At 44.5% G+C, this 26,847-nt stretch overlaps 1 protein-coding gene across 1 annotated transcript; it reads right to left on the bottom strand.

Annotated features, from left to right (window-relative positions):
- Nucleotides 1–3: 3 nt before the first annotated feature.
- On the bottom strand, nucleotides 4–26,827 carry LOC115145838 (protein PAT1 homolog 1-like). Its single transcript, XM_029687387.2, is given in 20 exon segments — nucleotides 4–300; nucleotides 800–949; nucleotides 1,272–1,363; nucleotides 1,564–1,689; nucleotides 1,848–2,007; nucleotides 3,365–3,510; nucleotides 3,953–4,012; nucleotides 6,304–6,401; nucleotides 6,657–6,695; nucleotides 6,698–6,773; nucleotides 7,746–7,890; nucleotides 8,095–8,318; nucleotides 11,335–11,421; nucleotides 11,692–11,799; nucleotides 12,194–12,406; nucleotides 14,234–14,314; nucleotides 14,712–15,097; nucleotides 15,100–15,210; nucleotides 24,589–24,691; nucleotides 26,718–26,827. Coding segments are annotated over 20 exon segments (2,442 nt in total). The 5' UTR covers nucleotides 26,733–26,827; the 3' UTR covers nucleotides 4–278.
- Between the last annotated feature and the right edge of the window lie 20 nt (nucleotides 26,828–26,847).

The raw sequence follows: 26,847 nt of genomic DNA, 5'->3' as shown, positions 1-26,847 counted from the left end.
CGGTTGTATACAATAGAAATACTTTTAATTTGATGTTTTATCACAGGCATCAACGTTAACAAGAATAAAAAAAAGCAGATTTGTATTCTCTCTCAATTTCATCGCTCACTCACGCGCATCCCCATACACACCTAATGGACACAAAGGGAAAAAAAATGACAAGAGATTCTGCTGGATTAAAATCAGTTATCAACCCTAGTAGACATCCTACTCCTCTGCGTACAATAGTGCACGCACACACGCTTCAACTGAGGTTCTCTTGATGTCTGTAGTCACCTCTACCTGGACAATGCGGAGATCCTGAGAAAGAGAAAAGGAAGGAGGGTTTATTGTGAGAAAGTAGTGAACAGATGGGAGTCCAAAGTAAATGTCCGGTGGTCAAAGAAGAACGCGTGTGTACTAAATTTAATTCCTCCCATTCTATATTTGAGTATTTTAGAAGACGTTCTTATCCCAAGCGATTTAACTTGCTCCAGGGCACGTCAACAGATTGTCCCCCTAGTCGGCTCAGGGATTCGAACCAGGTACCTTTAGGTTACTGGCCCAACGCTCTTAACCACAGGCTAACTGCAGCCCTAGGTCACCCTGAAGTGTGTGACAGATTGGAAATTCCACCTCTGACTGGGATGCGAACTCACAACCCTCAGCACCTTAACACAATGTACTCAAAAAGCGCCAAGGCATCGTGCATGTGAACTTGTTTACCATCCATGCTTTTCAAATCATTGAAGGAGAGCTAGGAACAGCACACTTCAGGGAGAATTTAAATTGGGCCAAGGACACGAGAGACTGTACTCACTGTAACTTCTCCTGCAGCAGCTCCAGCCTCTGTCGGTCGACGTAGCGCGAGAAGAGAGATAGCAGGTTGGGAGGGGTGAAGAGAGGAGGGGACAGGGACGAGGAGGGCACGTTGAGCAGCTCCCTGGTCACAGAGAACACCAACTCTGTCCTGCGAGAGCGAAGGAAAGCAAGAGGCGAAAGGACACAGACAAGGTGGAGAGTTAGACTGCAACCACAATAAACTAACAGTGTTTTCAACATCAAACAAAATATGTATAGTTTTGTCGTTGCTGTGTGTGTTTCCAGAACCTGCCGCTAGGTGGAGACATCGACCATGCATCACTAGCCATTACTGGTACCTTATTTCATTAGCTTCTGATGGAAACAATACTAGCTAATATTGATGAAAGTAAACATCTAACAGCCATTCTAAATGTTGCCAATCACAAAACACACCTTTTTCTGACTAGTAAGAGGCGGGCTGTGCTCACCATCGATTGTCATCCATGAGTTGACAGGTGGGGTTGGAGCTCTGCATTCGCTCTCCTTCACTCAGGATCAGGTAAAGCAGTGTCACACCAAACTGGGAGGATGGGAGAGAAAAAGAAAGAGATGGTAGAAAAGGAGAGACGGGGACAGGAAAAGTGAGCCCACTGACTTCATAACATCAATGCCATCATGGCCTTATCTATCGCAATTGAACCTGAACCAATATCACTGCTGGACAGAGGAAGGTAAGGTGCACTATTTTGCATCATTCTAACAGCAGGCCAGTGCAGGTACCTTATTTTGTAACACTCTGGACAGTTGACCCTCGCTGCCTTGCAGCTCCTGCAGCAAATCTGTGAGGGAGGCGCTAGATAGGGATGAGATCACTACGGCAATTGGCTCCACCAACCAGCACAGCACCTGGGGGAGAGCAATTATAGACCACTTATGAGCATTAAATTGTATGCATGTGTGTGCGTGCGTCTCTGTGTGTGTGGGCTTGAGTATCTCATAGAGAACATAAGTTTTTTTGCAATAAAGACCTGACGCTAACCAACTTTGCGTGTGTGCCTCTCTACCTGGTCCTGTTTGTCTTTCTTGGCCAGGGCTGGCAGGTTCCGGGCAATCCCCATGACAACGGTGGCGGCCTGCAGCGGAGGCAGGAAAGGGATGAGCCTGGAGATGAGGCGCTTTCCCTTTCGCACCGACATGATCAACAGACACTGCTCGTCACTCACTCTGCAGGATGTGGGGACAGATGGAGGAGAAGAGGCGAGTGAGTCTGCAGTGAATATTAGTGACGGGGGGAAGCAAAGCTTTTCAGGGACAATTAGGGTTTCCGCCAAACAGCCGGTTGGCTGAGGGAGCGGTGAAGCAGGAGGGTATGGGGAGGTCATGTTCACCCCTTCCTCTCCTCCCTCCCCCTAATTCCAAATCGTTCCCTAGCCCCTTCACCCTAGGCACTCATGTTGATCTGAAAGGGTGGGATCGGTATAAGCAATAGTCATTTCCACCATATTTCTTCCACCTATCACAACCCTTCTGTCGCAGTCTACTGTCGAAAACCACACGCAAAATGATTGGCCGTTCATTCAAGGACCACCACACCCCCGTAAGTCACAACTGCTTGAGCAGAATATGAGTTGATGCCGTCACACAGCACACGCGGGCTGTCCAGAGCAAAAAGAAGCGCTCGTCAATCCACTCGCTGCGCTTGATTTATTTTAAGAAAAATGATTTACAAAAAGTAAACCTTCAATAGTGAACCTAGTTGCTGGCTACTGTTGATAGACTTGAAAAAAGAAAGCTACAAAAACACACCTAGCATTCATCTTGACCGGCCTACTGGAGCCAGATATTTATTTTATGGGACTCGTTCTTAAAAATGGGAAGCGGCCTATTTTGAAAATGTACAAAAAAAATATTCTCTCAAAATGATATACTTTAGAAACAACAATTATTGCAACTAATACAATGTAATAACTCACATTGCCTAAATTATATTACACAGCTTTTTCAAACCATAATAACAATATGCAGCTGAATATAGAGAGAAAGCATGCCAACCTATAGGCCTTGCAGGATCTTAATGCATTTGAACTACCCCAAGTCTGGGGCCAACAGATTTTTGGCCGACTGGGCCAGTGACCAAAAAAAGGTTACCGTTGGACCTTGCTCACCTGTCGTCCCACTCCTTCCCCTTGAGGGAGCTGTAGAGTATGGGTCTTGTCCTCCCCCTATCCCCCTCACTTACCCCATCCTCTCCATCCCTCCACCTCACCTGTCTTCCCACTCCTTCCCCTTGAGGGAGCTGTAGAGTATGGGTCTTGTCCTCCCCCTATCCCCCTCACTTACCCCATCCTCTCCATCCCTCCACCTCACCTGTCGTCCCACTCCTTCCCCTTGAGGGAGCTGTAGAGTATGGGTCTTGTCCTCTCCCTCCTCCCCCTCACTTACCCCATCCTCTTCTCTCCATCCCTACATCTCACCTGTCTTCCCACTCCTTCCCCTTGAGGGAGCTGTAGAGTATGGGTCTTGTCCTCTCCCTCCTTCCCCTCACTTACCCCATCCTCTCCTCTCCATCCCTCCATCTCACCTGTCGTCCCACTCCTTCTCCTTGAGGGAGCTGTAGAGCTGTAGCGTGTGGGTTTTGTGCTGCTCCAGCAGGGCCTCCCTCTGCTCCTCCGGCGTCTGCATGAAGCGCTTCTCAAAGTCCTGCACCTCCAGCAGCAGACTGTACATCTGATGGAGAAAGAGAGAGGGGGAGGGAAATCATGTTCGGGTCCCCAGTGTGCCAAGCTCTCACGGGTGTTTTATCAGGATGCGTGGTAATCGTGCAGTTTCATAGATAATGAGTAGATAGTAGTAAATGGTTACAAATGTGAAAAAATAGAATACATGAATAAAGATTGAACAATATATATGCTCCCAATAATTGAATAGGTAACACCAACGTTTAGGCACATAGTTACTGCTAGCTAGCTACGCAAGAAGGCACCAACACAAGATGGTTACAAAGAGATAATGGACTGTAATACAGATATAATACATGTTAAGAGTGAGAGCACTGCAGAGTTCAAAACAGGAAGGAAGGAAGTTTAAAAAAAAATCAAGGTAATACAAATGAATGCAACCACAGAGCTGCAGAGACAACAAAGTAATCCTCCCCCTTCGTTCTCTTTACCTTCTCCACAGTGTAGAGGATCTGCCGTCTCTTATTCCACACCTGTTTCTCTCTCTTCTCCTGCGTGGGATAGAGGGAGCGGTTAGAGGAGTAGAATACTGTACTACCACAGTGTTTCCCAAACAGTCCCCAGGGGTTTGTGGGACATTTTTCCAAAATGTGCAAAAAAATAAATATTGGCGAATATATATATATATTTCAATCTTAATAGACAGGAAAACATTTACTGAGGTCACTAGGGTGAAATCTCCAGTTTATTTTATATTTATAGGACTACTTTTTTTCAAACTTTAGTTTCGGTGTGCATTGCTCGGTCTCCCTGGCCTCTGTCCGCCTGTCTGCTCACGCCCAAGTGCACGTGACCCTCTGCTCCCCACTAGTGGCACACCATTTCAGCTAACAGCTAGCTTTGAGTAGAAACTAACTATGGATTCATGGCTGAAACGCACCGTTTCAAGCAGCAGTAGCAGCACTAGCGCCAGCTCAAGTGAACCCGTGGGAAAAAGAAAGAAAGATCAAAGTAACAAAGTCAATTTCATGAACACTATGTCCTCTTCGGTTTCACCTCCTGGAAAGTCGAGAGAAACTAAAAGAAAGTGACTAGCGTCAACCAAAGCATTGAAGGCTTCATATGCCTATGTCGCTACTTGTGGCCAAGTCAAAAAAAGCCGTTCACTATTAGCTGAGGAGTTCATTTTGCCTGCTGCTGCTGCTGAAACTATGACTGATAAGACAGCAGCTGATGCACTGAAGACTGTACCATTGTCAAATAACACGGTGTGCTGTACAATCGACGACATGGGCGTTGATATTATTGATCCAAGTGGTGGGAAAGTTCCATTTCAGTTCATTTGAGCTGCAGTTGGACGAATGGACGGATGTCCGTTTTTAAACACAGTTGATTGCATTTTATGCGATACTGAGACACATTCGGTCCAGTGAGAAGCTTAACGGGGAGAACGACAGGTGAAGATGTGTTTCACGTTATTGACAGCTTTTTCCTCAGAACACAATTTGGATGGGGAATCCTGTGTTCGCGTGTGCACGGATGGTGCGGCATCGATGACTGGGAGAATGAAAGGATCAATTGCCCACATAAAGTAAACCCGGACGTTGAATGGAATCACTATCATTCAGATGGAGGCATTGGTCAGCAAGAAAATGAGTCCCGAGTTCCATTATGTTTTTTTTTTAAAGGCAGTGAAAGTGATTCACTCTATCCAGTCCAGGCCTCCGAACCACCAACTTGTTTTGAAAGGCTCTGTGATGAGTGGGACTGAGTTCCAGCAGCTACTGCTTCACACAGACATCCGTTGGTTACCCAGAGGGAAAACGCCTCCGCTTTTTTGAGCTGCGGGCCGAAGTGATTTTCTGTCTGAGCACTCGCACTCCCACTGTACTACCATACCCAGTACCACTGTACTACAATACCCAGTACCACTGTACTACAATACCTACTCAAATAAAACCGTTATTATGGCTAAGTTTGATGGGGTAAACTTTGGGTCATGATAGGGGCTGCACCAAATGTTATTTTGAGGGGGCTATTAGACTCCTCCCCCCACTGCATTTATAGGGTCCTAGACTACAGATTAACACACACACACTATAAGGTTTAATATTGTTCCACAGTTCTTTATTAGTCTCTATAAGAAACGCTCTGAGAGATGTGTGTTATTGCAGTCAAAATAGGGTGTCTGTGAGAAAGCGCCTCAAGGCCAAAAGAGATTCATAGACACAGAACTCTGCAGGGGAGTGAAAGAGATGAGACTAGTCAGAGATACCACTATAAAGCAACTTGGGGAGTGGAAAATTACTGCTGAGCCCTTAGAAAACACTGGAACTAGTGTCTCTCCTGCAAGTTTGTAAAACTGAATATGCATGGGCTTGGTCTCATGAGTAGAAGGTATTGACCTAGGTAGTTACATCACTAGGGTTTGACTGCAAGCATATTAAAAGCAACTTGGACTTTTCCTATTTTGCAGAACTCAGGAGACACATCAGCTGGGTGTTTGATCTTTGACTTCTGTCGAGAGCTATATTTTGATTAAAATTGTTATGATTTATAAGTGCACATTTAGATTATTTCTTAAGTAAATAACGGAGCCCAGAAAAAAGGAACCAACAAGTTCCTGAAAATTATTAATGTTGTCCTGTCTCCATATCAATGCAGGAAGGATAGACCAAACAACTGACAGTAACATCTGGAGGAGCGAGACAAAAGCAATATAATAATAACAGAGCATGATAAGGAACGGGGAACATATGTCAGAGAAAAACAGTAGGAGATAGAATGGCAGGACTCATGAGACACAGGAGTCTGGAGAGATTGTGGTGTGTGTAGTACGTACCTCGTCATCAGTGCGACTAGTCACCACCGTGTCGATCATCTTCCTGGGGTTGTTGACGCTGGACACAGTTAGCTTACCCAGCGAGCCTGCAAACTGCACTGTGGGGGGGGGGGGGTAGATCTCGGTAAAAACATTTGAATACTTGTTTGAGCTTGCCTGGTGCAAAGGAATCCATGCTATAGTCCCAAAAGTACAAACCTGGCCTATTTAGGAACCAGCGCAATAGTCCCCAAAGTGCAAACCCTGCTCATTTGGTACACCCGGTAGTGCGCCAAACATTATTTGAACTCAGGTCTGGATTTCATAATTGATCATGTATCATCCTAGTTTTATAATAATCATTCATGCGTTACCTGGTCTGTAGGTGTGTTCCAGCTTGGCCACCTGGGGGTGATGAGTTTGGTGGTGTGCTCCTTCCTCACGCCGTCTCTGTCTCGCTCCTGCCTCTTCTCCAACTTCTCAAAGTAATTCTGCCAGGCAACACAACATTGGCATCCATTTATTTACATATTTCTGCATCTAATCCACCATAAACAGGGACAACTACTGAAACTACTGAGTTTCCTAATCATATAAAAATGTATCAGGATAATTCAATTAAAAGGTGGAGCTCTGACAACAAAGGTCAAAGGACAGCAAGACCTATCGGTCCCTAGAAGCAGGTGAACAGGGATTAGATTGAGGTAGACCGCCAAGTGGAACTAATAAAGGATCTGAAGGACAGGACTGGAACAGCTGTTTCCCTGGTAGACATTATGATCTTGTTTATGACATGCTCCCTCTTTATCCCATTCTGAATTGGTCTGTCTAGCCTGGTAACGATCAGATAGAAACAACGTAAGGACTTGTGTAAGCTCAATAAATTACATTTCTATTTCATCTCATTCTAGGTTGGTCAGTAGGACAGAAGGTGATGGATAGTTCAGATATAAACATTGTGTAAAGCCGACATGCATCTTTGCAAGAGGTTGCGTCAGGTTTATAACTGACATTTCTATCTGCTTGTTCAGAACGTCACGCCCTCCAGCACATAACCCTGCACTGACCTGGGTCATGTTTATTAGGGAACACCGTAGCAAAACATTGTGCAGCGGAAAATGACGAGCGTTAATTGGACCAAGTCCAGGTAGCCATTCCCCATTTCAATCCATTTTCTTGCGCAGTTAAATAGCGCTTGGCACACCGCCTGGTGTACCAAATGGGCAGTGTTTGCAGTTTGGAGACTATTGCATTGGTTCCTTTGCACCTAGTGAATACAATCCGGGGTAATGTTCATTAGGGTACGCAGAAGAAAAAAACGTTTAAAGATTTTGCACTAGAAAACAAAAAAACAGGCGTTTCTTTTAGGACCAACTACTCACTCCCTATTTCAGTCAATTTTGTTCCGTTTGGTACCTAATGAACAGGGCCATGGCTTTTTCCATTGACTTGGCTGTACTGACCTGGTAGTAGTAGTCATCCAGGTAGGGATCAGTGCTCTGCAGCTGCATCATCTGGATCTTGGCCACCCACTCCTTCTCCCTCTGGCTCATCAAGTTACTGTAGGGGTCCCTGCTCCGCCAGTCCCCAACACGCCCACCACGCTCACTGGGGAGAAAGACGATAGGGGAGGCAAAGTGAGAAAGAGGCTCCAAAGCTGCTTCAGATGCAGGTTAGCTGAACGTAAAGCATTCGCAATTCAAGGAAATTCGTGAGGCAGTTTATGGCAACAGCACTGTGGATAGATATGGAGGAGACATACGGATGCTGGGACAACTCAAATGATTTATACACACACTTCAATCTACATACCCTCCTCTACTCTGCATCCTCTGCGTGAGCATGCGGCGGTGCTGGGGGTGCAGGTGCGTGGTGTTGTGCCGGATGATGGGACAAGGGACGTGGTTGTGGTTGGGAGGGGGCCCGCCGGGGTGGGGACCCATCCTGTGGGGAGGGGGCTGGCCGAAGAAGGGCCTGAAGCCTCCGCCACCAGGCAGCAACGGGGGACCCTGACAGCCCCTGGGGAAGCCAGCAACCTGAGAGGGGGAGAAGGAAAGAAAAAATATATATATATTTTAGAGGAAAGGAAGGGAGGCTAGCATTGAATGTGTGTCGTGGAAATTTAAGGACTCGAACTCAATGTAAATGAATCCATTTTTATTATCGTCACGTCCAGGGAAGTTCAATCCAAGCTTGATGAAAATTCTGAAAAGGAGGGGTTCCCTTTCAGTCCTTATATACTTCTCCACAAACAAGTTATATAAGCATGATTTACATTACTCATTATTAACGTTGGTTCCTGCATGTGACTGACGAGGCTCCTCTCAAAGTTAGGACCTTGAAACTGAGAAGGATCCCAGAGCAACGTTCTGGGAGTACTGCCAATTGGTCTGAGGTGGTGGTCACAGTCACCTGCACGAACCAAGAGAGTGAGAGGTGTGTACTATTCAAGGATGTCTTCAGACAAAATGTTCCCTCGTGTGTTTATGCAAACACCCATTCCACATAATAGTATGTATAGGCGTTCATAGGTATGTTGCACATGTGAATCATTTTTGTTCATAGGGAGTGAGCATGCACTGTGTATTCCCTACGCACCAATCAGAAGCAAAAGGTCTGAAACAGGGAGGGACTAAATTATCTTAGATTTTTATTTATTTTTAAACAATACGTTTATTGATTTTTTTAACAAGACTTAAATAAGCAGAAATATTACATGGGAAAAAAATAACAGCAAAAACCACATCAAAAGTTAACAGCAATACAAAATAAATACATTCTGAAACATTAAGACAAAACAGAAGTGTTACAGAAGCATAAAACCACCAAAATTACATTTTACAGCAGTCTGATCTAATGGGATAGAACATATTTGGGACACATTTCAGATGAAACACAGCGCAACAAGCCAACCGGATCTCACCACCACCCCACATGCACACAAAGCATAGAACACTACCCAGAGTTCCCTTCATTAGCCAATACGTTGCAACACTTTTTGGTACGGTGTGCACTTACGAATGAATACACCCCAGGTGGCCAAATTTGTGAGTGAAGACGGCTCAAGGCGAGTGCATTCAGGTGTATGGATGAGAACACAGGTGAGCGTTGTGTCCAGTGACGATTTGTAGCGTGTAATCTTGGTGGGACAAACTCAAAAAAATGTTTTTAGATGCATACCAGCATATCCACTACACAACACATTCAATGGACTATAACGTTGACAGACGGTGTCCAAAACTGATAGAACCTACGTCAGGTGTTCGACAGCTTTATAACTGTTACACCTGGCTATCAGTGGAGCCTTGTCTTGCAGCGAAACAGTTGGTTCAGTCTCATTTACTTCCTTTAAAATAAAACATAGCTGATATGGCTGAATTGCTTAAAACAAATGTGGTTTCTAATGACAATTGAGATGTACAAACTGTGGCATAAGGTGACGACGAGCGAAGAGGCAATCCGTAATTTCGATTAATACAAATGAGCGAGCTAGGACGGACATAGTCGATTATAACCATTTGTTCAGAAACGTATAGCAACAGAATTCAGAACATGGACATTTCTTACAATATTCTCCCTGTACACCAAGTCAGAACCACAGGATAAAGGAGGCATAGAAGCAGACAATGAAAGCATTTACAATATTCAATGACATTTACCTGAAACAGGCTCAGGGCTACATGTGCCCCAGCAAGTCAGAACAGTAGGCTAAATTATGAGGGGGGAAAGGGACCAAATTATTAGGGTGAGGCACATGTGCAACTAACATACACTTAGTATTACTTTCTTAACTACAGTACACATATCTCCCTGGCATATTATATCATTTATGCAGCAGCATACAATACATTTTTGGACTCACCTTGCTGTTCTGTGCTCACTTGAACTGGAAGGTGGCGCGGCGGTCCTTGGTGGGCAAATTTTGTCACCAAAGTTTGGCATTCTCTGGATTCATGGTGCTTTCGAGACAACTGAGAACTCGGAAAAAAACAAGGTTGAATCGTGACGTTAGTGATCTTCAGGTCGGAGCTCTAGAAAGAGGCCGAGTTCCCGACTTGGAATTCTGAGTTGGATGACCGCTCAAAATGTATTTTCCCAGTCGGAGGTCGTTTTCTCCCCAGAGTTCCCAGTTGTCGTTAACTCACTGAAGTCAGATTGTTCCCAGTTCCAAGTTTCCAGTTGTTTTGAAAGCGGCAGAAGTCATGTTGAATTGACAGCATGGCCAATGTTGAATCCTTTGAAGGTTGGAAAAGAGACCCTTAAACCCAGACTTTGACCACACATCCACTCCACTGAATAGCAGGCTAATGATTGCTTTGCAATGCTTGCAGTTAGCCACTGATTCCTCACAAGCCACTCATGGTTGAATTTGGATTTCCAACTTGTTGTGACATGTTTATGTCCAATGGCCGTTGAGCACCGATACGTTTTATCTACAATTTCTCTTCATATGACAAGGATTGAAAAGGATTTGACAGTAGATTGTCGACTTGATTCATGATGACTGCTAGCTTGCTAGCTAAGATTTTGAAAGTATGTTGTTGACATGATCAGTCCAATCAAAGCTACTGTATGTAGATATAACGTAATTTTATCTGTGGCCAATGACCTTGAACCTTCTTGGATGGGCACTTCTAATGTAACTCTATGGCAGCACCCAAGCGCCTTGAATTTGAGCTCTCCCCATAGATTTTGTAGTAGTGTCCCCATGAGTGACAGAACACTGAGCCAATCACAGAGCAACTAGAGAACATTACCAACCCCTATGCTCCGTATTTTCCGCTGGCTGCCCCACCACAGCAAGCACCAAGTTATGCTGAAACACCTGCATTTTGGTGTTGCCTTACTCAAGAAAGCAAAAAAAGAGACCATGTTTGTACGCAGCTTTATTAACTCAATTACTTTTTATAAAAATATTTTTTTTTACATGTTTGTAAACTGATATGTGACATTGTTTGTAAACTGATATGTGACACATATTAATGCCAAAATAACAAGCTAAACTCTGCCCCACCTGACCTGAATAACAGGTTGCCACTGGTTGAGTCTCACCTGAGAGTTGAGCATCTGGGCGCGTTGGATCTGGGACAGAACGGGGCCCACGCCGGCCGGGAACGGAGGACGACACAGAGGAGAGTTCTATCAGAGAGAGAGAACCCAACTCAGAACCAACACTGACCTGGAAACTGCATCTGCAGTGAGCTAACCAAGCTAGCTGCTATGGAATAATTCATATTTTGTGTTTATATATCCACCCTCACGGAAGTAACTGACCATGAGAAGTCAACACTCATTCAACAATTGGTCAAAAACACCACAGCAGACCAACAAAATAAAAACACTTTACATTCCACAACTTCACATGTCCCACCTAATAAAGTAAGGGAAGGCCGGAGAGGTAGGACTCACAGCGATGTTTAAGAGGGTGTTGGGAGAGATGCGCTCAGGGAAGGAAGGGGGGTAGCGGTGTTGGTGGTGGACCGGGGCTCGCACATGAATGGCGGTGGGGTGGTGGATCTGCAACACACACAGGAGAGAGAGCGAGAGGGTTTCAATAAAAACTCATTAGCCTATAACTGTACACAGAGAGAGGGTTAACAACCAGCTTTGCAACAGATAGGAAGAGAGTACAGGCAGAAACAGGAGGATAACACCAAGCAGTTACTAATAGTCTAATAGAGTGGTTTCAAACTCCAGGCCCGTGGGCTAACCTAGTGACTCTGGGGCCAGATGTGGCCCATGAACTGGAAGTTTGAACAGTAGTTACTATGAACCGTAGTTACTTCTGCAGAATAATGCCATGTTATTCAAAACTACACTGACAAGGGCATACACAGTTCACAAGAAATAGCCAAAATTACACAAATAACTATTTAAAATATAAGTGGGAGGGCAGAATTCTCCCACTGACCTGCTGATGATGATGATGATTCATAGCATGACTCATCGGCTGCTTGGGCGGAGTCCCGATAGGCACAGCCCTCACTGGTGGGCTACCAATCACGGGAGAGGACGAGCGAGGCGGGGGGGCCCTTTCCGACAAGTCCCGCCCATCCTCGCTCATCATTGGCGGAGGCCGATTGGGCAGCCCCACTTCTTTGATGATAGACATAAGTGGACTGTCCTGGAAAGAAGAAACGGAGTTTAACTTTTGGATCAATAAAGTCTACAATCAATAATTAATACAATTGTTTTAAACAAGATCTGTTAAGTCATTCAGAGGGCAAATGCGACAGCTACAGTGGGGCAAAAAAAAGTATTTAGTCAGCCACCAATTGTGCAAGTTCTCCCACTTAAAAAGATGAGAGAGGTCTGTAATTTTCATCATAGGTACACTTCAACTATGACAGACAAAATTAGAAAATAAATCCAGAAAATCACATTGTAGGATTTTTAATGAATTTATTTGCAAATTATGGTGGAAAATATGTATTTGGTCACCTACAAACAAGCAAGATTTCTGGCTCTCACAGACCTGTAACTTCTTCTTTAAGAGGTTCCTCTGTCCTCCTCTCGTTACCTGTATTAATGGTACCTGTTTGAACTTGTTATCAGTATAAAATACACCTGTCCACAACCTCAAATAGTCACACTCCAAACTCCACTATGGCTTAGACCAAAGAGCTGTCAAAGGACACCAGAAACAAAATTGTAGACCTGCACCAGGCTGGGAAGACTGAATCTGCAATAGGTAAGCAGCTTGGTTTGAAGAAATCAACTGTGGGAACAATTATTAGGAAATGGAAGACATACAAGACCACTGATAATCTCCCTCGATCCCAAGATCTCACCCCGTGGGGTCAAAATGATCACAGGAATGGTGAGCAAAAATCCCAGAACCACACGGGGGGACCTAGTGAATGACCTGCAGAGAGCTGGGACCAAAGTAACAAAGCCTACCATCAGTAACACACTACGCCGCCAGGGACTCAAATCCTGCAGTGCCAGACGTGTATCCCTGCTTAAGACAGTACATGTCCAGGCCCGTCTGAAGTTTGCTGGAGAGCATTTGGATGATTCAGAAGAAGATTGGGAGAATGTCATATGGTCAGATGAAACCAAAATAGAACTTTTTGGTAAACTCAACTCGCCGTGTTTGGAGGACAAAGAATGCTGAGTTGCATCCAAAGAACACCATACCTACTGTGAAGCATGGGGGTGGAAACATCATGCTTTGGGGACCAGGACGACTGATCCGTGTAAAGGAGAGAATGAGTGGGGCCATGTATCGTGAGATTTTGAGTGAAAACCTCCTTCCATCAGCAAGGGCATTTAAGATGAAACGTGGCTGGGTCTTTCAGCATGACAATGATTCCAAACACACCGCCCGGGCAACAAAGGAGTGGCTTCATAAGAAGCATTTCAAGGTCCTGGAGTTGCCTAGCCAGTCTCCAGATCTCAACCCCATAGAAAATCTTTGGAGGGAATTGAAAGTCTGTGTTGCTCAGCAACAGCCCCAAAACATCACTGCTCTAGAGGAGATCTGCATGGAGGAATGGGCCAAAATACCAGCAAGTGTGTGAAAACCTTGTGAAGACTTACAGAAAACGTTTGACCTCTGTCATTGCCAACAAAGGGTATATAACAAAGTATTGAGAAACTTTTGTTATTGACCAAATACATATTTTCCACCATCATTTGCAAATAAATTCATAAAAAATCCTACAATGTGATTTTCTGGATTTTTTCCCCTCATTTTGTCTGTCATAGTTGAAGTGTACCTACGATGAAAATTACAGGCCTCTCATCTTTTTAAGTGGGAGAACTTGCACAATTGGTGGCTGACTAAATACTTTTTTGCCCCACTGTATGTTGTTTTTCATGTAAAGTACTGGGCCACATTCAGCAAGGCACAACATTACAACTTAACCGAAAAGCAGTGTTCTTATTTGACAAATTCAGGAAGTACATCCCCCGTTACAGCCCGTTTCAAAGCAGGCAGGTGTCTTACCTCCATTTGAGTGATTAGTCCAGGGGTGATGCTCACAGGCCCGAATCCCAAGTTGTTCTCCCAGATATTGTGAGAGTTCATCTGAAAGGCAGAGGAAGAGAAAGAGTGTCAGAAGGCACCGCTCCCCTAGTGATGCATAATAATCGTCCCTCATTGAACGAGCTGATAGGTTTTGGAGAAGGAAACTATAACGTTGTTCTGCAGCATTTAGAGCTACAGAATACTAGATCAGTGGTTCTCAAACCTCTCCTTGGCGACCCCCAGACATTTCAAAATTATGTTGTAGCTCTGAACCAGCTCACGTTATTCACCTAGTCAAGAGTTTGCTATTTACTTGACAAGTTGAGTCAGGTGTGCCTAACTCTGGCATAGATCAAATACATGGAACGGCTAGGGGTACCCAGGAGAGGTTTGAACCACTGCACAAGATACAATGATCTGCAGCATTACTACAGTATAACATACTAGACTGTCTCACCTGTTGCATGGGGGCCGCCCCTCGTCGTAGAAGGTGCTGATGCTGCTGGTAGCTAAGCAGGGAGAGGTGCGGTGGGCCGGGGGGTAGCCCAGACGGGGTCAGCTGGTGGTGGGGAGGGAGCTGGGAGGGGTGGTGATGCTGCTGGGGAATGGAAGGGGGAGGAGGGAGACCAGTGGACCGGTCATCAGGCCCGGCTGGACCCCCCACACTGGCGATGGCCGGGTCCGCCCCGAGAATCAACATGGCTAGGGACTCGGCTAGGTCGCCTCCCCCCCTCTCCTCCAGGCCCGGAGGGGGCATCGAAGAGAGGGAGTGATGTGGTGGTGGGAGGGAAGACGGATGGGGGACGCGACTGGCGGGAGGAGGAAGGTGAACAGTGGAGGCGTTTCCTCCTCCCATTCCCCCATCCCTAGTGTCCCTAGCCCTAAACCTCCGAGTCCATCGTTCTTTTGTTCTTCGAGCTCGGCTAGCCGCTTGTGCTCCTCCTGCCAGTCATCGTCTGTAGGAGGTAATACATCATTCCATTATCACAGGTGTCATCCATCCAAGTAATAAAGACTGACTGACAAATGGGGGATATTAACTGTGAATGTTAACATTAGCGACGAGGTAAAGGCCGATATTTATAATTAACCTACGGTCCCAGTGTGTTTCTGCTTTAGGCAATTCCTTTGTCATTGGCTAATTTGGCACGACAGAGATTTTACCATGACCACAGCATTGAAGCTAGCTAAAGCAGAAACAGACTTGTATGCAGAAAAGGCTTGGATATATGTTGGATATAGTGTGTGCAGTGCAGATTTGCATAGTGTAAATTATGCTTTTGTGGAATGTACTACGTGCTGTAGCCTATTGCCTGTTCCTGAGTAGTTTATGAAGAAAATGTGAAACAATGCATCCGTTTGATGCTTTCCATTCAAGTCATGTATAGCTGTACTTTATATGGCCTAAAATAAGTTCATATGGGCAAATTATGTATGTATGTATAGTAAAAACATTGCATATTTTGATCAGTCATGAAAATACAACCGTTCATGCAGGAAAACAATTCTGGTCAAAGGCTGACATTTGGACGTTTCAATTTTTCAAAAGACAATTATAGAAATGGAGACATCGTGATTTTAGAGATAATGTAACAGCTGATGTTTAAGGGGACTACCTACAACAGTCAATTTGATACTGGGCTCTCACCATCAGGTTTTTCACATTATTCAAATTTAATAAAGTCACATTCACAATTCGACTGCCCACCATGTTAATTGACATTAAAGGAGATACACATTGGGACCAACAATAAATCTAGGACAAAAACTTCCATGACCTGATATATATTTTTTAAAGCCCACTAGATGACTCATTTGTCGTCATTCTAAACGTCATGAATAATGGAAAGGAAAATACTGTTGGGTGTTGCGCAATAGCCTACACAATTATGCCGTGGACTAGGTGTCCAATCCGACGCACAGAATCGTATGAAAACACCCAGCAGCCGTTTAGTGCCAATCGCGCACACATGGGCGCGGACGAAAGAGTCGCCGACAAAGGAGCTCGCTTCTGCTGGCGAGAATACAAAAACGTTGCAGAGGTGCTTCAGTAGATGGTAACGCCTTCTGTGCCTTTGTCATTCAGAACAAGAAGAGTTTGTGGTTGGCTCAGTCTTTCATGCTCTTAGTATGCCACCAAGCTGACCCCATTTAGTCTACTTTTTGGTCGATAGGCTGTTGGTCAACCAAGATTTTTTGTAGTCGAGCATTCTAAAATATACAGTACCAGTCAAAAGTTTGGACACCTACTCATTCAAGGGGTTTCCCCCTTTACTATTTTCTACATTGTAGAATAGTAAAGACATCAAAACTACAAAATAACACATATGTAATCATGTTGTAACCAACAAACAAAAAAACAGTTAAACAAAACATGTTTATATTTGAGATTCTTCAAAGTAGCCACTCTTTGCCTTGATGAAAGCTTTGCATACTCCTGGCATTCTCTCAACAAGCTTCACCTGGAATACTTTTCCAACCGTCTTGAAGGAGTTCTCACATATGCTGAGCACTTGTTGGCTGCTTTCCCTTCACTCTGCGGTCCAACTCATCCCAAACCATCTCAATTGGGTTGAGGTCAGGTGATTATGGAGGCCAGGTCATCTCATGCAGCACTCCATCACTCTCCTCCTTGGCCAAATAGCCCTTACACAGCCTGGAAGTGTGTTGGGTCATTGTCCTGTTGAAAAACAAATGATGTTCGTGTTTCTTGGCCCAAGGTGTCTTTAGTAGTGGTTTCTTTTCAGCAATTCGGCCATGAAGGCCTGTTTCACGCAGTCTCATATGAACAGTTGATGTTGAGATGTGCCTGTTACTTCAACTCTGAAGCATTTATTTGGCCTGCAATTTCTACGGCTGTTAAATCAAATGACCTTATCCTCTGCAGCAGAGGTAACTCTGGGTCTTCCTTTCCTGTGGTGGTCCTCATGAGAGACAGTTTCCTCATAGCGTTTGATGCTTTTTGAGACTGCAGTTCTTGACATTTTCCAGATTGACTGACCTTCATGTCTCAAAGTAATGATGCACTGTCATTTCTCTTTGCTTATTTGAGCAGTTCTTGCCATAATATGGACTTGGTGTTCTACCAAATAGGGCTTTCTCTGTATACCCCCACCTTGTCACAACACAACTGATTGGCTCAAACGCATTGAGGAAAGAACATCCACAAATTAACTTTTAACAAGGCACACCTGTTAATTTAAATGAATTCCAGGTAACTACCTCATGCAGCTGGTTGAGAGAATGCCTAGTGTGCAAAGCTGTCATCAAGGCAAAAGGTGGCTACTTTGAAGAATCTCAAATATATTTTGATTTGTTGAACACTTTTGGTTACTACATAATTCCATAAACCTAAATCAAATGTATTTGTCAAATATACGTGTTTAGCAGATGTTATTGCAGGTGTAGCGAAATGCTTGTTTCTAGCTCCAACAGTGCAGTAATATCTAAATTTCACAACACACACAAATCTAAAGTAAAGGAATTAAGAATATAGAAATAGTTGGGCGAGCAATGTTAAATATAGTAGAATAGGTTAGACCAGGGGTGACCAGACCCTCTTCCTAATGAGGTCTACTTTTTATCGTGGATTAAACTGAAATTGCAACCAATCACGGCCAGTTGTGATACAGCCAACCTAACGAAGAAATACATTTGACGATAGAATTCTCCCTCCACCCTCCTTGTAGGCAAGTCTATTTTCCAGCTACCTGCTAATAGGCATAATGGCATTGTACAACATAATTGTGTTTGAAATAGTATTTTCCAGTAAGCAAAACCATTTGTTTACCTTCATTAAACAACTTTGATCCAATATTTCTGTAATTCAGTGATTTATTCCCTTAGTAATTTGTTATGGATCCATAACTAATTAAATATAGGCATTTTGAAAGAGTATTTTTTTACCATTATTTTATTAACAAAAGCATTAAGAGATCATTCTTAGTTACATTGTTTTAGTTTGAACGTGCAGACTGGCACTAACAGAATAGAACAGCAGGAACGTTTCCCTAGTCAGCACCACTAATAGTGCAATGCCCATAAAATGTGTTGCTCTGTGCTACCCAGTGTGGAGGGGTGGGGTCCCCCCATGGGCTAGGTCCGTCTTCTGTGTGTAGCTCTGGCTTTGTACGCCACTCGGGAGTCATGACCAACATGCAGTTGAAGTCGGAAGTTGACGTACACCTTAGCCAAATATATTTAAAATCAGTTTTTCAAATTCCTGACATTTAATCCTAGTTAAAATTCCCTGTCTTAGGTCAGTTAGGATCACCAATTTATTTTAAGAATGTGAAATGTCAGAATAATAATAATAGAGAGAATGTTTTATTTCAGCTTTTATTTCTTTCATCACATTCCCAGTGGGTGAGAAGTTTACATACCCTCAATTAGTATTTGGTAGCATTGCCTTTAAATTGTTTCATTTGGGTTAAACATTTCAGGTAGCCTTCCACAAGCTTCCCATAATAAGTTGGGTGAATTGTGGGCCATTCCTCCTGACGGAGCTGGTGTAACTGAGTCAGGTTTGGAGGCCTCCTTGCTCACACATGCCTTTCTTTTTTTTTCTTTTTTGCTTCAATATATCCACAGAGATCATACGTTTCCTGTAGTTCTTGACCAGGTTTGCACACACTGCAGCAGGGATTTTGGCCCACTCCTTCATACAGACCTTCAGGTTTCGGGGCTGTCGCTGGGCAATACGGACTTTCAGCTCCCTCCAAAGATTTTCTATTGGGTTCAGGTCTGGAGACTGGCTAGGCCACTCCAGGACCTTGAGATGCTTCTTACGGAGCCACTCAGTTGCCCTGGCTGTGTGTTTCGGGTCGTTGTCATGCTGGAAGACCAAGCCACAACCCATCTTCAATGCTCTTACTGAGGGAAGGAGGTTGTTGGCCAAGATCTCACGATACATGGCCCCATCCATCCTCCCCTCAATACGGTGCAGTCATCCTGTCCCCTTTGCAGAAAAGCATCCCCAAAGAATGATGTTTCCACCTCCATGCTTCATGGTTGGGATGGTGTTCTTGGGGTTGTACTCATCCTTCTTCCTCCAAACACGGCGAGTGGAGTTTAGACCAAAAAGCTCTATTTGTGTCTCATCAGACCACATGACCTTCTCCCATTCCTCCTCTGGATCATCCAGATGGTTATTGGCAAACTTCAGACGGGCCTGGACATGCGCTGGCTTGAGCAGGGGGACCTTGCGTGAGCTGCAGGATTTTAATCCATGACGGCGTAGTGTGTTACTAATGGTTTTCTTTGAGACTGTGGTCCCAGCTCTCTTCAGGTCATTGACCAGGTCCTGCCGTGTAGTTCTGAGCTGATCCCTCACCTTCCTCATGATCATTGAGGCCCCACGAGTTGAGATCTTGCATGGAGCCCCAGACCGAGGATGATTGACCATCATCTTGAACTTCTTCCATTTTCTAATAATTGTGCCAACAGCTGTTGCCTTCTCACCAAGCTGCTTGCATATTGTCCTGTAGCCCATCCTAATCTTGTGCAGGTCTACAATTTAACCCTGATGTCCTTACACAGCTCTCTGGTCTTGGCCATTGTGGAGAGGTTGGAGTCTGTTTGAGTGTGTGGACAGGTGTCTTTTATACAGGTAACAAGTGCAAACAGGTGGAGTTAATACAGGTAATGAGTGGATAACAGGAGGACTTCTTAAAGAAAAACTAACAGGTCTGTGAGAGCTGGAAATCTTACTGGTTGGTAGGTGATCAAATACTTATGTCATGCAATAAAATCCAAATTAATTACTTAAAAATCATACAATGTGATTTTATGGATTTTTGTTTTAGATTCAGTCTCTCACAGTTGAAGTGTACCTATGATTAAAAAAAAATACAGACCTCTACATGCTTTGTAAGTATGAAAACCTGCAAAATCAGCAGTGTATCAAATACTTGTTCTCCCCACTGTATATAGGGCAGCAGCTTCTAATGTGCTAGTGATAGCTATTTAACAGACCACACCACGCTATGGAGAGCCCTACGGTTGTGTGCAGTGCAGTTGCCATACCAGGCGGTGATACAGCCTGACAGAATGCTCTCAATTGTGCATCTGTAAAGGTTTCAGGGTTTCAGGTGAAAAGGCGCTGTTGCGCCTTCTTCACCACACTGGGTTGGTGGACCATTTCAGTTTGTCAGTGATGTGTACAGAGCAAGTTGAAGCTTTCCACCTTCTCCACTGCAGTCCCGTCAATGTGGCTCGGGGGGTGCTCCATCTGCTGTTTCCTGAAGTTCTTTGTTTTATTGACGTTGGGTGAGAGGTTATTTTCCTGGCACCACACTCCCAGGGCCCTCACCTCCTCCCTGTAGGCTGTCTCGTCATTGTTCGTAATCAGGCCTACTACGGTTGTGTCATCTGCAAACTTGATGATTGAGTTGGAGGCGTGCATGGCCACGCAGTGATGGGTTAACAGGGAGTACAGGAGGGGGCTGTGCACGCACCCTTGTGGGGCCCCGGTGTTGAGGATAAGCGAAGTGGAGGTGTTTCCTACCTTCACCACCTGGGGGGGCAACCAATCAGGAAGTCCAGGACCCAGTTGCACAGGGCGGGGACAGACCCAGGGCCTCGAGCTTAATGATGAGCTTGGAGGGTACTATGGCATTGAATGCTGAGCTTTCGTCAATGAACAGCATTCTTACATGGGTATTCCTCTTGTCCAGATGGGATAGGGCAGTGTGATTGCGTCGTCTGTGGATTTATTAGGGCGGTAAGCAACTTGATGTGGATCTAGGGTGGAAGGTAAGGTGGATGTGATATGATCCTTGACTAGCCTCTCAAAGCACTTCATGATGACAGGAGTGAGTGCTACGGGACGGTAATCATTTAGTTCAGTTACTTTTGCTTTCTTGGGTATAGGAACAATGGTGGCCAACTTGAAGCAGACTGGGATAAGGAGATTGAATATGTCCGTAAACACTCCAGCCAGCTGGTCTGCGCATGCTCTGAGGACGTGGCTAGGGATGTCGTCTGGGCCGGAAGCCTTGCGAGGGTTAACACGCTTAAAAGTGGTACTCACGTCTGCCACGGAGAAGGAGCCCACAGTCCATGGTAGCGGGCCGCATCGGTGGCAGTGTGTTATCGTCAAAGCAGGCGAAGAGAGGAAGACGGTGTCCACAACGTGGCTGGTTTTCCCTTTGTAGTTGGTGAAAATCTGTCGACCCTGCCACATACATCTCGTGTCTGAGCCATTGAATTGTGACTCAACTTTGTCTCTACACTCACATGTCGCTTGTTTGATTGCCTACGGCGGGAATAACTATGCTGTTTGTATTCGGCCATATTCTCAGTCACCTTGCCATGTATAAATGTGATGGTTCGCACGAATGCTGCCATCTATCCATGGTTTCTGGTTAGGGTAGGTTTTAATAGTCACAGTGGGTACAACATCGCCTATACACTTTCTGATGAACTCAGTCACGTGTATTTGTCAATGTTATTCTCGGAGGCTACACTTCATATTCCCAGTCCACGTGATCAAAACCATTTTGAAGCGTGGATTCCGATTGGTCAGACCAGCGTTGAATAGTCAATAGCAGTCAGCATTTGATTGTGAGGTATTCTTGGCCGGGAGAACAAAAGGACTTGAGTTCCTGTATGTTGTTATCACAATCACACCATGAGTAGTTAATCATGAAACATATAAACCCGTCCTCCTTCCCGGAGCAATATTTATTCCTGTCTGCACGATGAACTGACAACCCAACTGGCTGTAGGACTCAGACAGTATATCCCGAGAGAGCCATGTTTCCGTGAAACAGAGGATGTTACCATCCTTGATGTCTCTCTGGAAGGAAATCCTCGCCCTGAGCTCGTTAACTTCATTATCCAGAGACTGAACGTTAGTGAGTAATATACTTGGAAGCGGTGGTCGGTGTGCACGCATCCTGAGCCGGACTAGAAGTCCACTCCGAGTACCTCTCCTCCACAGGCAGTGTTTTGGGTCAGCCTCTGGAATAATTTAAATTGCCCGTTGGGGTGTGAACAAAGGATCTGATTAGAAAAATTCCTGGTCGTAATGCTGGTGAGTTACAGCCACACTGATATCCAAAAGTTCTTCACAGCTGTATGTAATAGCACAAAACAATTCTGGCCTAATAATGTAAGAAATGACACAAAAAAACTAAATACTGCAAAGTTACCTAAGAGCTAGAAGCATGGCAGCCCTATCTGTCGGTGCCATTTTAACATCTGTTATGTCATAGTTTTGATGTATTCGCTATTATTCTACAATGTAAAAATAAAATAAAAACCCTTGAATGAGTAGGTGTCCAAACTTTTGACTGGTACTGTATATCTTTTTTTATGGCACGAGACACCTGTCTGATTCACACCTGTCTCAGTGGACAAATGTATTTCGGAAGCTGTGGGGATGGCACACCAGTACCACATTTGTAGATTTTCCATGAATTCCCATAATTCTACAATGTTTGTTTGGTTATGGTAATATATGTTAATGCATTCAATACATTATTATTACAATATTTTACCTCTCTCATTGTAGGAGTGGTCACATTGTTTTGCAGACTGCACAATCTAGGCTACACTTGTGAGGAACAAGTTGGTTTGTTTCATTCCATTTAGGAGTTGTTAATGTATACATTGTCATTTGTTTGTAGCGCTCCTGTCAATGTTCAGTAAGGAAGCGCACCTGATTATTCATAGAAGTAGGCCCAGGCTCCCTAGCCTGTGCATAAATGTAGGCCTATAAATGTGCCCATTTGGAGATCTGATAACATTTCTGATTCTTAACTCACCACCACTGTTGAACTTCAAAGCAATTTTCTCTTCACTTCAAACAGCAAGTAAACAGTCTGTTTTTACATCCATTGAGAATGACAATAGTTCCCCAGCTCTCTCCTTTTGATAGCCACTCAGCATGAAAGGGGGAATAAAATGTCATGCTCTGATCTGGTAGAAATCATAAAATAGGCCTACATGATTACTTCTTATCCCCTGCACAAAACAGCCTACAGCTATGTCTGTCTGGAGCAGGAAAGTGAGGGTACAGAATATTTTATGCATTGTTGCATGTTTGCTCATGCCAGCTTCAAGAGACCCAAGTTATTAATAGTTGATACAATGTTTCAAGTTTGTGGCAGACAGGCCATACCTAACCATTGGGATTTATAGAATATTCTCTACCTGCTGGCTGCAATGTTTTGATTTGTTGGCTCTTGTAGGATATTTTTACATAGTTTGCAACAGCTATAGAATTTACTTTTAGAATTTTGATTTACCACACAATGACTGAGATATGAAGACTTTATTATAAATTAAACTGTCCCACGAAAATGTGCATATAAAAATCATAACTGGCACGCAGATCGGTAGAAATGGTAAGATAAATTGGCACTCCAAATGGAATTGGCTGCCGATGCCTGGTGTAGCCTATTAGGAGCGTAACAGCAGATTCCGAAGGCCAGACGCAGTGGGAGGGAGAGAGAGTCGGGAACAGGTTTGCTTCCTTTGCGTATCTAAATTATTTAATCAGCGTGCTCAAAACATCAGACAAGCTCAGTAGCCTACACATAGTTGATTTCATCGATTGGTCGAAAGAACAGACATTTGTTTTAGTTGAGACAGTCCTACAAAACAGAAAACGTTACAGTGCGTGAACTTTCTATTCTTTATGGGACCGTTTCTCAAAAGCAGCTTCAGCCTAGGCGAAACAGCTTTCGAGAACACATGGGGGTGGCGGGTCTCAGATGCTCCATGTGAACCACAATCCTGACGCTTTGTTTTAACGTAATCCTTGCTTAACCTTTAAGAAACCGTTGGAACTTAACTTTAGTACCAGCGAGAAATAATATTTTCATATGCAAAAGCTACACTTACTGTAAGCGGTTTAGCAAAGTTGCATCCGGCTGTAAAACAGCCTCCCGCCGAGGTACCAAACATCCTCTCACCTTGCGCTTGCATTTCCATTTTTCCGGTCAGAAGCAGGTGTTACTCAAAACACAGCTGGGCGCAACTTTGCTAAACTGCATACAGAAAGTGCATCTTTTGTATTTTACATCCCCCCCATGTTCATTTGAAAGTTACGCTTCAAATGTTTCCAAAACTGTAAAGTGTGCGAGTTGTATTTGCAATTATACAGAGGGCATTTCCCTCACATGGCTGAAGAGGCCATCCAATGGCCCAAGTTTATTATTTTAGATTTGTCCATTTTATTTTTTTAATTCAGTTTAGTTTGTTAGTTTTCAGGCCCGGTTTGCTAGTATTTATTTAATTTTAGTTGTATAAAATATTAATATTTTGTTATATTATTCAGTTTAATGCGTTTTGTCAGTCAGTTGGTGAAAGACGGGCAAGTGACTCACCGATGGCCCCATCTCCGAAGGTGTCGTCATTAAACTGGTCAATCTCATCTTCTTCTTCTACCAGCCCCTCCTCCTTCTCCAGGGTACAATCTTCATCAAGGGACTGGAGGGAGAGAGAACAGAGAGAGATGAGAGGGAGTAAGGAGGGAGGGATGAGAGAGAGTAAGGAGGGATGGATGAGAGAGAGTAAGGAGGGAGGGATGGATGAGAGAGAGTAAGGTGGGAGGGATGGATGAGAGAGAGTAAGGAGGGAGGGAGGGATGAGAGAGAGTAAGGAGGGAGGGAGGGAGGGATGAGAGAGAGTAAGGAGGGAGGGAGGGAGGGATGAGAGAGAGTAAGGAGGGAGGGAGGGAGGGATGAGAGAGAGTAAGGAGGGAGGGAGGGAGGGATGAGAGAGAGTAAGGAGGGAGGGAGGGATGGATGAGAGAGAGTAAGGAGGGAGGGAGGGATGAGAGAGAGTAAGGAGGGAGGGAGGGATGAGAGAGAGTAAGGAGGGAGGGAGGGATGAGAGAGAGTAAGGAGGGAGGGATGAGAGAGAGTAAGGAGGGAGGGATGAGAGAGAGTAAGGAGGGAGGGATGAGAGAGAGTAAGGAGGGAGGGATGAGAGAGAGTAAGGAGGGAGGGATGAGAGAGAGTAAGGAGGGAGGGATGAGAGAGAGTAAGGAGGGAGGGATGAGAGAGAGTAAGGAGGGAGGGATGAGACAGTAAGGAGGGAGGGATGAGACAGTAAGGAGGGAGGGATGAGACAGTAAGGAGGGAGGGATGAGACAGTAAGGAGGGAGGGATGAGAGACCGTAAGGAGGGAGGGATGAGAGACCGTAAGGAGGGAGGGATGAGAGACAGTAAGGAGGGAGGGATGAGAGACAGTAAGGAGGGAGGGATGAGAGACAGTAAGGAGGGAGGGATGAGAGACAGTAAGGAGGGAGGGATGAGAGACAGTAAGGAGGGAGGGATGAGAGACAGTAAGGAGGGAGGGATGAGAGGGATAGGAGAAAGAAGGTATGAGAGAGATATGGAAGGATGACAGAAAGGAGCTATGGGGCAGAAAGAGAAGCACCAAGAGATATATTGATTGTTGTTGAAGGGAGGAGAGGTGATGAGGTCAAGAAATTTAAAGATTTAAGAACTAAGTCTAGAATGTTGTTTTTCCTCATGCAAAATTTTGTTTTTCAACAAATGTCAAAAATCTTTTTTTTTTTAGATAATTATAGTTGAGGCAGGTTTCTTAGCAAGCTCCTCAAGCAAAAATTATTGACTTCATCCGCAGATGAGGCTCTGGGTACAATAGGAACGAAATGACAGATTTCCCTCAATTTGATAGCGAATGATTAGAACCCTATATTTATTATATTGTGAGTATTTCGTGAACCCACGTGGATGGGGGAGGTCAATGCTGCCAGCTAGTTACCTCTGCAACTAGATTGATTGCCGCTAGTTTTGAAGTAACTAGCCCAAAGATATAACGTTACTGTTAAGACATTAACGTCTGTGAAAATGTTAACGTTAGTTTAGAAGACAAATCGGAGAAGAACAGTCCAGCATTTCACAGGCAGAGTGATCCAAATCACCTTGGCTTTATCAATCGACTCATTTTGTCAACAATACACTGCATTTCCATTTCAAAGAAAATTAGCATAGCAATTATACTTCTGAACCTTATAATGTACTGTCAAACATGAGCCACCTAGCTAGCGACTTAGCTAGCCATCTTATCACCTATCAAGACAATGTTTCCCAGACAAAATAGCGAACCAGAAAAGCAAGCTAACGTTAGCAGTGGAAGGCTGCGCAAACTAGCTAGTTAGGTTACATCACACGGGATCCACGTCGATATTCCTAATAAAAATCCAGCATTCTTTAGTACTTTTCTTTTCAAGTAAAATGTTGAGCCCGACAGCCATGTCCATACTCCGTTCACTGGACACCCAGGCCGGTGACAGTGGGGGACAAGGTGTCGGGGACAATTAGCCAGGGAAAGCTTGGTAGGCCGCACGGAGGAATTTTGTCAACGGAGTCGATAAGTAAAAGGCAATATCCTCCAGAAAATGGCCACATTTCAACTCGTCTAGAGGGAACGCTAGCTAAAATGTGTAGAGAAATTGCCCAGAGGTACTCTAAACACTGCTCACCTGAAAACGGAACATGTATCTACAATCCGTGAAAGGTACAATTCACCCAAGTGTCTCTGGTGGAAGGCGGCGCGCAAATTACGCAGCATTGGGGTTCGCGTGATCGCGGCCAAGTCTATGTGCACGAGTA

This window comes from Oncorhynchus nerka, linkage group LG18, assembly GCF_034236695.1.
Source record: "Oncorhynchus nerka isolate Pitt River linkage group LG18, Oner_Uvic_2.0, whole genome shotgun sequence".
NCBI classification, from domain to species: Eukaryota; Metazoa; Chordata; class Actinopteri; order Salmoniformes; family Salmonidae; genus Oncorhynchus; species Oncorhynchus nerka.
This window is presented reverse-complemented; position numbering and strand designations above follow the sequence as displayed.